We start from the raw sequence: 13,376 nt of genomic DNA, 5'->3' as shown, positions 1-13,376 counted from the left end.
GAGGCTGCTGGATGATAATGTAGGTGCTAGATTGAAGGTAGGATAGTGTGAGGATTGGATAATGTGATTGATGGCAAAGTTTTGGACAGATGATTTGAAATTTGGCCAGGTGTGAATTAATATCAGTATAATAAAATGTAATAACAAATGTGGTGCTCAGAGAAGCTTTTAAATCAGCTTTAGTAGCAACATCAAATCATTTTGAATTGTGTCTCATATGAAGAAAATTTTAATTTTTCATGTTTTATTATATACTATGTAGTATTATATGACATATTAATACTGTGATTTACTCATAGTATGAAAGTTCCCCCTTTCGTATTTTTTGTGTATGAATTTAGGCTTACAGAGTGGAAACTATGAGTTAGTTCAGCGCACATATAATGCCTCACATTCCTCACCAAACGCACTATTTAAGCTGCAGAAATTCCCATCTTCCTGTCGGATGGTATTGCTCAGCATCCCTGCCTCCAATCTCACTGTACATCCTGTATAATGACAATAAAGGCATTCTATTTTATTCTGTCTGCTATTTTCAACCCCTCCACCACTCCTGCATCTACCCATGGGTGGATTACTCATTACTCCCCAGTTTTATCCATCCATTTTCTTCCGCTTTTCCAGTTTAAGGTTGCCAGGGGGCTGGAGCCTGTCCCAGTTGTCATAGGTCGAGAGGCAATGCCCACCCTGGATAGGGTCACCAATCACCGGTTAACCCAACCGCGTGGTTCTCTCTGGACTGTGGGAGGAAACTGGAGTACCCAGAGAGAACCCACACAGACACAGGGAGAACGTGCAGGCTCAACAAAGAAAGGCCCCAGCCTGGATTTGAACTTATCGTGTTGAGGTGATAGTGCTAAACACCACACCTCCATGCCACCGCAAGCTGGCCCCATCAAAGTAAAGTATAGTTAAAAATATATTTTTAACTGTTAATTTGATGGAAAAAAAATAGGACAAAAAAAAAAAAATAGGAATCTCAAACATAAAAAAGACACAAAAATTAGAATTTATACAAGTGATCATAGATTTATGGCCTGGTATATACACACATTATCAGTAAAGATATATTTTTTATATACAGTTAGTGACTGTGGTGCTTGCAATGACTTCTGTGAAACGGGCCCGTGCATTGGATTTTTGTAGATTTGGATGTCGTCCGTATTGATATAATAAAGTGGTTTACATAATCTAGCTAAACTGTTGGCTTGTTTACAACCTGTCTCATCAGCTGTGTGGTGGTTTAAGCGTTTATCAATCCTCCAGCAAACAGTCTTGTCAGTGACTACATGGGAGAGTCTTTTCATTCCACTGCTCTTTGATTTATCGGGGCGCATGAGCACAAGCATTGTTCCATAAGAATGCCACAATCAGCATACTGCAAACCTACAGTATCATTTGACCAGCAGCCCTATTATATAACTCGCCGTGTCTTGGAAAGGTCTGTGCAGCCACAGTGAAAAAAAAAAAAAAGAAGGGGGGGTGGGGGGAATCTTTGCATATAAAATTCAACGATGAGGCTGCACCAATCAATGCTGTATTATGAAGCAGAGCGAATCTGTTTGCACAACCGTTTGATGAATGATGCTGTCAGCGGCTGTTCCCTCAACTCAGAGGGCTAACTGAAGCTGCGTGTCCCATCCATGTGTCCTAAGCATACAGATAGCCCCGTGTCTCAGTGCTGTGCTGTTTGGCTGCTGCTCCCTGGCCTGTGTTTGTGTCCCTTTCTGAGAATTGAGAAGCAGACCCTGGCAAAATACCTTCCTGCCATTTCTGGTGCCAGTGCAAGACGGCCCGCCGCCCACAAAGGGACAGTTCTGTGTGCGACTGTGCTTATGTGTGCGAGTGCTGTGTTTGGCAAAGTGTCTGGTTGCCAGGGTGTTCTCAGGCTGTTTCCGAGCCCGCTCTGCCAGCACTGCGTGTGTGTGCTCGCGTGTGTGCATGTGTGTAGATTTTGTGTGTGTGTGTACCAGCTCTGTGGTGGGTCATGACTCAAAGGAAGGATTCAGAACACACGGTTCTGAACTCAACAGAAGGCCCAAGGGACAAATACAACTCAGCACAGCACTTCTTCCTCTGTCATTCTCTCTTACAGTCCTTTTATCATCTCTTTTTTTTTTTCCTAGCCTTTTGTCTCTGCCCCTCATCCTCCTACCGCTCAGGTTTTTCGTGTGTGCGTGCATAATCATCTTCATCACTGCCAAATAAAAGGAATGGTTTTAGTGACGTGCTCGCTCTCTGCCTTCTCACACATGATGAATAAACCAGTTTAATCACACGCTCTTTTTATTTAACCTCTCGTCCTTTCTCCATCACAGAGTAACTGTGGGGAGGTACTGCGTATCCGCCGGGTGCTGATGAACTCACCGGAGATTGTGTCCATCGGGCTGGTGTGGGACTCAGACCACTCTGACCTCGCAGAGGATGTCATACACAGCCTGGGAACCTGCCTGCGTCTGGGAGATGTAAGGGACTGCAATATATATACGCTCATTTTAACAAATTAGCATTTGTCATGCATTTTTATGTTAGCAGCTGAGCCCAAACTGACATAAATACACGGACATAATTCCCCTAATATTTGTGGGTGAAAATAGCTTTGTGCGCAGTGTGTACATGTGAGTCAGAAGGGCTATTAACTTCCAGCAAGCACCAGACGCTCCTGGGCATTTTCAAGGCTAAATTCTAGACCAGTCAGGGCCTGTAAAAATACTCATAAATACTTGTATTTTATTGAAGGTGAAATTGTGCCTTTTCAGAACAATGGAAGGCATTGAAGACTAAATTTAGTTAAAAAGTAAAAGTTTAGTTGACATCTGCAGGACATTTAACTGTTCAAAAATGCAAATGTATGCATCTTTTTTTTTTTTTTTAATTTTAATAAATCCTCTGATCTGCATTTTATTTGGCTGTCAAAGGGCTGTGATCACACAGCTGCACAATGTCCACTTCAGGCTTCAGGTTTTCGCTGGGTGGCCTCTAACTGTCAATTTGAGGCTTGAACAAAAGAAACGATTTTAATTAAATTGATCACGACAGTCACATCTGCGATTTTTAGCAGCTCTATCGACAGCGTTCCCGCTTTGGTAGAGTCACGGCATGCCATCCACCACATCCATTTAGGTTTAAATATTTCAACAAACAGAAAATGGATTGCTTCGAGCATTTCGACAGACATTCGTGCGCTCCAAAGACTGAATCCTAAAAACTTTGGTAATTTTCTGACTTTTACTGTAGTGCCACCAACAGGCAGAATTTTCACTCCTTGTTTTTTTAAAAAGGTTTAGAGCCAAATAATTGTAATCTGTCAGTAACCGTGCATGCATATTGACGTGCTGAGTGTATCTGCTTGCTAATACTTTGCAGCAGTACTGGGGTCTCTTGTTTTCAAGTAAGGGCTGCAGTTTGTGAAAGATTAGTGGCAGTGCTCCAAATTGCAAGCCTGATAATCACGCACTGAAATATGTTTCACTTCATTCATGTTAGATGGTTTTTATTTAGGGGACAATGTGTCCCGGTCTACTAGTTCAGCTTTTCTTGGCATGTTTGGAAATCCTCTAATCCGATCCCCCTTTGCTTATTACTTATTTTTAAATTTCCTGCACTGCATTGTTAAAGAAATAAAGAAATGGTTGATAAGAGGGGGGAAAAAGACTCCTAAATTTGGCCCAGGAGCATAAAATATTTCAGGAGAATGTGGTTCGCTCTTCTAACAAAACAATGATGCATATCTCATAACTTTCCCCCATCAAATTCTGTAATTTAGCATTACTGTTGGGAAAATTATTAGAACCATGAATACAGTATATTCCCAGATCTTTGGGCGGAGAGCAGTTTTCCTCAAGCTGAACTTTACACCTTACTGTCATAATCATATGCAAACAGGACATTTAAGGACATATATGTATTTTCAGTGTGCGTGGAAATAAATACACAACAATGAGTACAAATATGTGCAAATTCAGGATGAAAAACAACAAATTATGCACACATACAACACAATCTACATGACTTTCAGTTTTATTTCATAAACGGCTCAAAATGCTGTTTCTCCATTTCCTGCAGAAGCTTTCACACCTCACACACACACGCGTGCACACACACACGCACACACGCACACACACACACACACACACACACAAACACACACACACGTGTTCGACCCCTGATAGTCCGCGTCATGACTGAGTAATGTTGATGCATTTTAATGCCCCTGTTACATCTCCAGCCGCATTCCGAAGTGATATCCATGAATAATGGATTAGTGAATATGAATGTGTTACAGTGACTCAAGTTTTTCCTTCTATCTTCCGTCTCAGCCTGCTGCTGCTCTCTCTCTTGTTTTCATCCTGCAGTTGTGAGAAGAGAGAAAAAAAAACAAGCTGTTGAATAAGAAAGTCTGAGGTGTCGTCTACTGAATTTTTCAAATTTTGTTTAGCCGTTAAAAAGTGAATCCGTTTGCAGCTGCGTTCACTTGCTGTTTCTCTGTACCTTACGCGTCTGCCCCCTTTTACACTTTTATGTTCTGTTTCTTCTTAGAGTCGATCATTTTAGTGCTGCTGTTGCAACAAACAAAACATAATAATCTGTTAACGGTTGCTGGAAGTCAGCATCTGCTTTCAGCCATTCAGTTTTGAAGGATTTATTTTGGTCTCTGTTGTTTTTGATTTTTGAGATGTTGGATGGATAAAAGAGGTCGCCTCAAGATGTCACGTTTGGTTGTGAAAACTTAATAAGGTGTATTTTCTAATATTTTCAAGACTTCAAATTAATAGCACTTGCTGGATGCAGGCTTGGATTTATTTGATTTATTGTGTTGAACCATGCAGATATATGTTACAACAAAGCATAGTGACTAGAATTATATATATATGGCTATTAATACTTACACTGCCTTTGTACATATAAATTGAAGTTACTAGCAGTATCATCTGGAGCAGGTGACCTTACTAAGACAGGAGTGTGAGATCTGTGCATCACTTCCACATGAAAAACTGCAGCGTGTGTGCAGCACTGTAGGGTCCGTGTGCGGTTTACAAGCAGAGGAAAGTAAGGAGAGTGAAGAATTACTGCATACAGCGTATACTAGGTGAGCAAAAATGTGCCTGTATTCACATGAACTAACTCTTCTGTCTCTATCTCTCCCATACCGCACACCTCTCCCCTGCATGCCCCCCTCCCTTCTTGTCTCCTCCCCCTCCCTCCTATCTCTCTCTCTCTGTAGTTGTTCTACCGTGTGACAGAGGAGAGGGCTCGCCAGGCGGAGCTGTACTTGGTGGGCATGGTGTGCTACTATGGCAAGCACTACTCCACCTTCTTCTTCCAGACCAAGATACGCAAGTGGATGTACTTCGACGACGCCCACGTCAAAGAGGTGAGACGTAGTTTGAGTCTGAGTCTGCATGCTGCAACACAGGAGCTGCATCTTCACTTGCGCCTGTGAGAGCAGGAATGACAGGAGCTGGGCTCTACGTTGGTTTAAGTGCTGCACAGTCAGGTCTTTTGCAGTGGCGGCAGCTTGAGATTGATTGTGTGTTTAAGGTTTAATCCCTGTCTTTGTTTGAATCTGTGCGCTTAAATATTAGTGCAAGAACTGCGTTGATATTATATGTGTCATTTAAGTGTGAGTTCTTTTTCTAAAGAATGAGGAATATTGAGGAGAATTAACAGAGGGAATGTACCTGTCCTTGAACTATCAATCACAGTTCACAGTGAGGGTCATTTTAGATTATTGACTGAGATAATATGATATCAATAAAGGCACATGGCAGCACAAAGTGTATTTGACCTTCTACTTTTAGTGGAATATGCGTAATGTTATATCGTAAAACAGATAGATTTACTTCCTCTATATGTGTGTGTGTGTGTGCTTAGATATATGCATATATATTTATGTGTGTCTTTGTGTGCGCGCTGCACCTCCAGATCGGCCCTAAGTGGAAGGACGTAGTGTCTCGCTGTATCAAAGGCCACTATCAGCCGCTGCTGCTGCTCTACGCTGACCCCCGTGGGACGCCGGTGATACTGCAGGAGAGCCCAAACCCCTGTACCAGCTCCAACCCGCAGCTGGAACTCCAGCACTGCAGCAGCAAGGCTGGTTACGACAGTGAAGACTCTGGTACAGCAAAGATGATACACTCTGCTAAATGTTAGATCAGGTTGATCTGTCTTTATCAGCAGAGAGCAAGTAAGGTTATAGCTTTAAAGCTCTGACCTTCAACCCTTTAATCTCCCTCTGCATACTGCAGAGCCTGTAGTATAATATTATCCTGCCTTTAACTGGAAACATAAATGGATACAGGATTTCCTAAAATGTCATCTCTCTTCTTCTTTTCTCCCATAGGCCGGGAGCCATCCATATCCAGCGACACTCGCACCGACTCTTCAACAGACAGCTCAAGTCACCGAGGTTCTCGCAGCCGATCCCTCCACCAGTCCACGGGCAGCCACCTCTCCAGTGAATCCCAGACCACAGTGGTCTGTAATTACGACACTGGCACACTGCCGCTTGGTGCTGACACTGGAGGTAAGGCTCCCAGTCCAAATGTTTTTCCCTCAAAAAAAAAATGCAGCTGCACCTTCAGTCAAGAAACCTTAATGGTTCAATATAATTTCGAATATTCAAGTGTTTTCAGGGAGCCGGAGAAAATGTTGTTGATACAGTTAAGCGCAAACAGTGATGCATGCTTTAAGTTTCAGTGAAGTGAAGTGAGTTCTGCAGACTCTTCAGGTTATGTGCCTCGTTAGTGGTTACTCGCACATTTATTTGCACTGCTGCCTGCATAATTGCCCCCTGTGGGATAAATAAAAATGTTATTGGATTTACTTTCTCTTGCTTTCCCTCCCTTTTCTCCCGTGTTCAGAGTCAGCAGTGGAGGGTCCTCCCCGCCCTCCCTCTCCTCCTCTGCAGGAGTACAAGGAGACGGCTGTCTTCCTCCTCTCCTCCCGCAGGCCTCTGACCTCCTCTTCCTCTTCCTCTCGTCCGCTGTCCTCCTCCTCTTCTTCTGTAGGGGGTTGTGAGGGCGGGGTTGGGGGTCCCCACTGGGAGGATGAAAGCACTAGCAGTGAGAGCAAGTCCAGGTACTGCAACACTCGTACACATCGGCTCCTCTGTCTTTGAATTATGTTAAAGCAAGATGAAAATAACTAATGCCTTCACCTAATCGCTCACCCTATAGTTAACATATAAATATACACATCCTTCAGGGGGAAAGTAAAAGTGCTTATTAGATATGGAGCTTATTTCCATGTTGTTAGGCTACTCATTCAATACAAATTCAACACTGTAACGCAGAGCGAATTGAAAAGTTAATACGCTGCCCTTCAGCCAGTCAGAATAAATGCAAATGAGGAAAAATCTCAGATGCCTTGCTCTGAGTTCAAAGCTGAACACCTCTGCAAACTCTGAGATTCACAGCAGTCTGTCTCTTCTGGCCTTTTCTGTGTTTAAAAAATTATTACAAGTAAAAATGTGAAATAAAAACACAACAGAGCTTAAAAAAAACACACAATAGCACAAAAATGGTTGCTGTTAAGTGAAGTGCAGTTAGCATCCTGTTACTCACGTGTGTGTCACATGCTCGCAGTTCTGGGAGTAAATTTCCCATGGATTTCTGAAATGGCATTTCCGAAATGTCAGTGGAGATTTCCTTATATAAAGAGGTTCAAGCCTTGAATCGTGACTATTGAAAGATTCAGTTTGGATCAAAAACATAAAAGAAATTGAGGGGAAAAAAAAAGGCAAAAAGTACAAAACAGTTTACATAATTACATTTAACGGTGAAGGGACTACTCATTCAGATTCCACAGTGAAGGACTTCCAACGTTATTGAATTTGATCCTGTTATTATCATAGTGGTGTATAATAATAGTTTTTAATATATTTTGTAGTTTGTGTTGTGTGTCATAAATTATAGCCTAGTTATCAATATCCTCCTGACTACAGTTTCTGCACTTTCACGCCTACTTAGTTACATGATGCATGCATGGTAACAGCAACCTCCACCAATCAGAAACTTGCATTTTGATACATATCGGTGGGAGGGATTTAACCTAGTGACAGCCAGCAACCTCCGGGAATCACTCGCTAACCAGTCGGGGAATACAGATTTTTTCTCTTATGACATCACTGTCAACACGGAGCAATGTGTGCATGACGTCACACGAGAAACCTCTAAAGGCTGAGAGGGTCTCATTAGTCCATCCTCTCAGAAATGGGAATAAAAATGCATTTAATGCATGAAAAATGAACAAAAGTAGACATTCTGCAGGTGATTTTACTTACTTTTCCAACTTTGAATAGTCGTTACCTGTACACTAATTTATTCAGTATTAAATCCTTTTTCTTTGCCCTCTAGTTCTTCTGGAGGCCGCTACAGGCCAACCTGGAGGCCCAGGAGAGAAGCGCTGAACATCGACAGCATCTTCACCCGACAGAGAGGCCCCTCTGTGGGCCACAATACTGTGCCCGTCCCACCTCTTACTCCAGGGTCCCAGGACTCTCTCCCTTTAGCGGGTCCTTTTCCACAGCCAGGACTGCAAGAAGTAGAAGCGAGGGAGGTCAGGGAGTTGGAGGCGGGGTTTGGGCTGGTCGGGCAGCCCAGGTCTCTGGGCAGCGGGCGGACAATGGGTCCCCCTGCCCCTCCACCTCTGAGAGGGGTGGAGCACCAGCCACGTCTGATTCAGAGGATGGAGAGTGGCTACGAGAGCAGTGAGAGGAACAGCAACAGCCCCGACAGGTACGAAACTGTGCACCTTTTCAACTTTATCACCATAAACTACAAATGTGACTTTGCCAGTAATAGATAACCAAAACCTCTTTTTCTTTATTTACAGGGAGGTGGGGCAACAGAAACGGGTGCTGATGTCAGGTCCTTCATGGCGTTCAGTGCCTAAGTCCAAGAGCAGCGGTGCCATCCTGCAGGAGCTGCCCTCTCCTAGCTGGGTTGGTGGCGCTAATACAGGTGTGTATTTGCACTTATTTATGTTAACATGCATTTGATTTGATTCGTATTTTCATTCTCCGTCTTGCCTGTGTTTGTGTTTTCAGGCTCAGGGCGCAGCGAGCTGGACGAGCTGCAGGAGGAGGTAGCGAGGAGAGCCCGCCTGCAGGAGCAGCAGAAGCGGAGGGAGGCGGAGCGGGAGGCAGCCATGGGATTTAATCCTAAACCCAGCAAATTCATGGACCTGGACCAGCTCCAACACCAGGGTATGGATGAAATATGGAAAGAAAGAAAAGCAGGGTAAAAGTCGGTAGTCATAGAAAGAGGATATGTATGCGAGTTAGATAAATATTTTGTCACTTACCTCCAGTGGAATGCAGTTTGGGCTTTAGCTTCATTTCCTCATGTTTAAAGGACCTTTCCTGAGATTTCTCTGCACACACTAAAACTAATTTACTGGTGCCAAATGAGTTTTCTAAAAAGTACATAGTTAGATACAACTACAGATAAGTGAGAAACTATTTATGTAAATCTAACGTGTTTACCCTTCAAGACAAAAGCAAGAATACCGCATTTAAAGCTGCGCCACAAAGGCCCATCGCTCCCTAAACAATTTTATGTCTCAATTTGTCCTTCCGAAAAATAAAAGTTGGAAACTTCTCTGGCATTGAAATGTTATGCTTTATGCTGATAACATGCATATTTATGCTAAAATAGTGCCTGGTGCAGCTTTAAGGTCACCTATGTAGATTAGCAGTCACAGTGACTTGTACGTCCATGTGTCTGTCTGACCTCGTCTTTGTCCTCATTCCCATCTGTTGGTCTGTCTCTCCATCTGTCTCTCTCCAGTGGTATTTTTTTTTTTTTTATTCGTCAATTAGTTCAGTGTGTTTTATTTCAGAGGAAGTGTGTGTGTGTGTTTGCGTGTGGTTGTGTGTGAATCCAGCAGTTCCAGCTGTGTTCACTGTAGCTGAACAGAGCAGAGCACAAATTCCTGTCAGACTAGTTTTTACAAAAATGGAAACTCCTTTGGGGTGATCATGGATCGCCACTGAGTGGGAAATTCTTTCTGGGTGATTCCTATTTAGAATCACAAGCCCAATCCAAGTTCAGCGCTCCGATATCCTGGCTACCCTCCAAAGAGTTCACAATGTGCGTGCGTGTGTGTGTGTGTGTGTGTGTATTCCTCTGCTTCCAAAAATGTGTTTCTCTATCTTTTTTTGTGTTGTGTACAGCCTATAATGATATGTGTGTGTCTGTGTGTCTTCATATGAGATTGAGATTGTGTGTTTCTTGGACTCAAGTCACACTTTAAGGGGCATTCCACTAACTTTACAAAGAGTCAGTGAGTAGTACTGTGTGGCCTGCCACAAAAAGTTGTATTGTTTCCTCTGTGTAATCTCAGTTTGGACTTCAAGTTAAAATAAACTGGACATACGGGCTTCAAGATTTGGAAATGTAACAGGAAGGGAAGGTCTAATATTAGACTTTAAGAGTTGCTTCATGGGGAGAATAAAAGATTGGGGTGCCTGACTGATACCTGGTTTAGTGATTATTGTGACATTACCACGGTGCAAACATTAGTAGACTTCTTTGTCAAATAGTTTTGTGGCGAGGATGTCGAGTCTTTTTTTTTTTTTTAAATTCCTGAAACTTACCCCAAAAAGTTGAATGATCACCATTTCAATAGAGTGGAGTAGATCCAGCAAACAGCACAGATGTGCAGGTGGTCACAATGGGACTTCCACAGAGCAACGTACAAACACTAGCAGCACTTAGAATTGATGCAGCGCTTCACAAGGAGACAGCATTACAGGGAAAATTGGCCAAATTTGTGGTAAAGTTTGTTTTTTTTTGCTTATTATACACAGAAAAATTCAATCAGATCCAAACAATGTATATTTTAAATGCTTTTTAGCCACAACAGCAACACGGCTCTGTGAATAGCAATGTCAGTTAGTCACTTTGGTCCAGATGGAAATAGTACAGTATGCACTAAAACATCTATTGGAAGCAGATGACTTCAGTTAGTTTGTCCCCTAACACACTTGTTCAATTTTTAGGTTTTCCCATACTTTCACATCAGCCTCAACCTTTCTTTCTTTCTTTCTTTCTTTCTTTCTTTCTTTCTTTTACAAATGTATTTATACCTGAAACAAACTTAACTACAAACCAGCTGATGAACTATGTTCACATTGCGTCTCAACTTAGCATTCAGATTAAAGCCTTCTGTCTTGACCTGCACATGACCCGTGTGACATCAGGCTTGACTTTAGATATAGTCTGACTTACTGACCACCTTGTGTGTGTGTGTGTGTGTCCATATTCCTGTGTGTGTGTGTGATGTTTTCATGAATATTTGATTCATTCATCCACAAATGATATTTTTCTGTTATTTGTGAAAACTCCTATGTGTGTGTCTGTGTGTGTTTAAGTGTGTGTAAGGGAGAGTTTTGTATAAACTGCAGTTGTGCAGGTTTTCCCCTCCAACTCGGCACTAACTAAATCTATATCAAGGATTATTATGTCTTGTCCTGTCTGCCTTACTGTGTGTGCTTCAGTGTGTCTAGCCTCATGTACCTCACACACACACACACCCACACACACCCCTGTGAGTACACTCAACCTTGATGAAGTGAAAGGACGACTTGTGAACGAACAGATGGCGTCACTATCAGTGCTATTGTGCAACAGAATTTGGGTTCCCGCGTCCGTATCGATGGATTCAGGCATACTTTAAGCAGCCTGCCTCTGTGTCTCAGAGGACGTTACAGCCAACGGCAACAACAGAGCTGCCTCCCTTTCTTCTGCCTCTATCAATCAGAAGTCTATAAACTCAAGCCAAAATGGGTGACGGCTGCTCTTTTGTTGTCCACTTATACTTTTTTTTTTTTTATAACCAACTAGAACCACTCAGGGTGCCCACACGAACGAAAGCTTTGTGTGGAAAATGTCTCTTTACTTTCTGTCTGGTGTCTGTGGCTTTATGATTGTAGCCTCAGTTTCCCATCAGTTATCTAATGCTGATGTTGTTGACATACTAACTAAAGTACAAGTTAACGCATTGGTGCGTTTACATTAGAGTTTGCGAAGTGGGAAGAGATGCTGGGTCCCCGCTGTGAAATCTTCATATTTTTTCTTCTTATGATATTCTTAATGTTTGTCAGCTTGAAAACAAGAGGGTCCCCTCTGAGAGCATGTAACTGCCAATGTTGTACGATATGGGTAAATAATGTGGCACAAACAGAGAAAGAGCGCAAACTTTGACTTGACAATGAGCCTGCCTAAGCTGGTTGTCACACCAGACAAAGGAAGACTTATGCAGCAAAGTGCATTAAACTGAGCAGGGGTCTGTTTCCTTTCACGCGTCTTTACCTTTTCCTTTGCTTTTTCTCTTTTTCATGGGTTCACGGTCTCATTTTAAAGATTTAATACGTTTATGAGGTGCAAAAGTAGAAACCTTACTTGATTTAAATTTGGTTAATCCCTCCTAAACGGTTGTCTCCTTGTGCACTTTAAAATTAAATTTCATTTTGGTGAAGAGAGAGAGCCTGCAAGGATTTAATCAGGCAAGTATAGGTGAGGGTGGATCCATTATGAAACGAGGTGGGCACGTGCAAGCGGTCGGGGCGAGAGCTCCACAGAATGATTTAAATAAAGCATCAGCACTGGAGGCAGCCAAGAGGTGCAGAAGGAGACCACCTTGAAAGAAGAAGCAGTCAAATTTAAGTCAGGTGGGATTTTTGCTTTTTAGAGAGCATTTTCTGTCAGGTTGGTGTTGCAAAAGGCACTAAATGCTATGATATCTATGAGCCTTGGTACTTGTACCAGTCACAGCGAAGTACTGCAGGAAGTTTCTATATTCAACTGTTGAATGTTCGATCCAGTGTCTACTAAACATAATAGTAACAACTCTAAGTCATTGCTGCAAAAACAGAATTCTGAGCTCACTGATTGGATACTTCTCACCAAAATGTTTGGTGATTTAACCGATCCTTTGAAGTTACGTTAGGTTTTGAAGACATCCCACTTTGCAACTCTTTACTTATGTGAAATACTCACACATTGGTTTACAGTAGCAAAATAATGCATGCTGGCCCCCCTCATAAACACTCCTTCTGCTCTGCTTCTCTTTTCTCTCCTTTCGTCTTATAATCTTTTACTCTCATTTCCTTCTCGTGTTTTCTTTCTTGTTCCGTTCCTCGAACTTTCTCTCGCTGCCACTCTGTCATTATATCTTTCTGTCTTATTCTCCTTTTTTTATCTCCTGCTCTGTTGTTAACATCCTCAGCTGTGCTCAGACCCCTGCATGAGGCTAACGCTCATAGCGGATTGGCTGTAGCTGCGTGCATGAGGAGCACTGGGGCCTCAATCAAACGCAGGCAGGAACAGGAAATGGAACGGGAGACAGGAAGCGCCCGCCCACAGGGGCCA

At 42.6% G+C, this 13,376-nt stretch overlaps 1 protein-coding gene across 1 annotated transcript in view; it reads left to right on the top strand.

The window, feature by feature from the left end:
* The window catches only part of LOC115798558 (inactive ubiquitin carboxyl-terminal hydrolase 54-like), a 51,559-nt gene that overhangs the window by 36,080 nt on the left and 2,103 nt on the right, over positions 1–13,376 (top strand). The window contains exons 8-15 of the mRNA XM_030755439.1: positions 2,319–2,465; positions 5,225–5,374; positions 5,926–6,118; positions 6,344–6,526; positions 6,864–7,080; positions 8,358–8,738; positions 8,836–8,963; positions 9,050–9,208. Of these exons, the coding sequence (XP_030611299.1) occupies positions 2,319–2,465; positions 5,225–5,374; positions 5,926–6,118; positions 6,344–6,526; positions 6,864–7,080; positions 8,358–8,738; positions 8,836–8,963; positions 9,050–9,208 (1,558 nt within the window). The remainder of the gene's footprint in view (positions 1–2,318; positions 2,466–5,224; positions 5,375–5,925; positions 6,119–6,343; positions 6,527–6,863; positions 7,081–8,357; positions 8,739–8,835; positions 8,964–9,049; positions 9,209–13,376) is intronic.

This window comes from Archocentrus centrarchus, chromosome 19, assembly GCF_007364275.1.
Source record: "Archocentrus centrarchus isolate MPI-CPG fArcCen1 chromosome 19, fArcCen1, whole genome shotgun sequence".
In the NCBI taxonomy this organism is placed as follows: Eukaryota; Metazoa; Chordata; class Actinopteri; order Cichliformes; family Cichlidae; genus Archocentrus; species Archocentrus centrarchus.
This window is presented reverse-complemented; position numbering and strand designations above follow the sequence as displayed.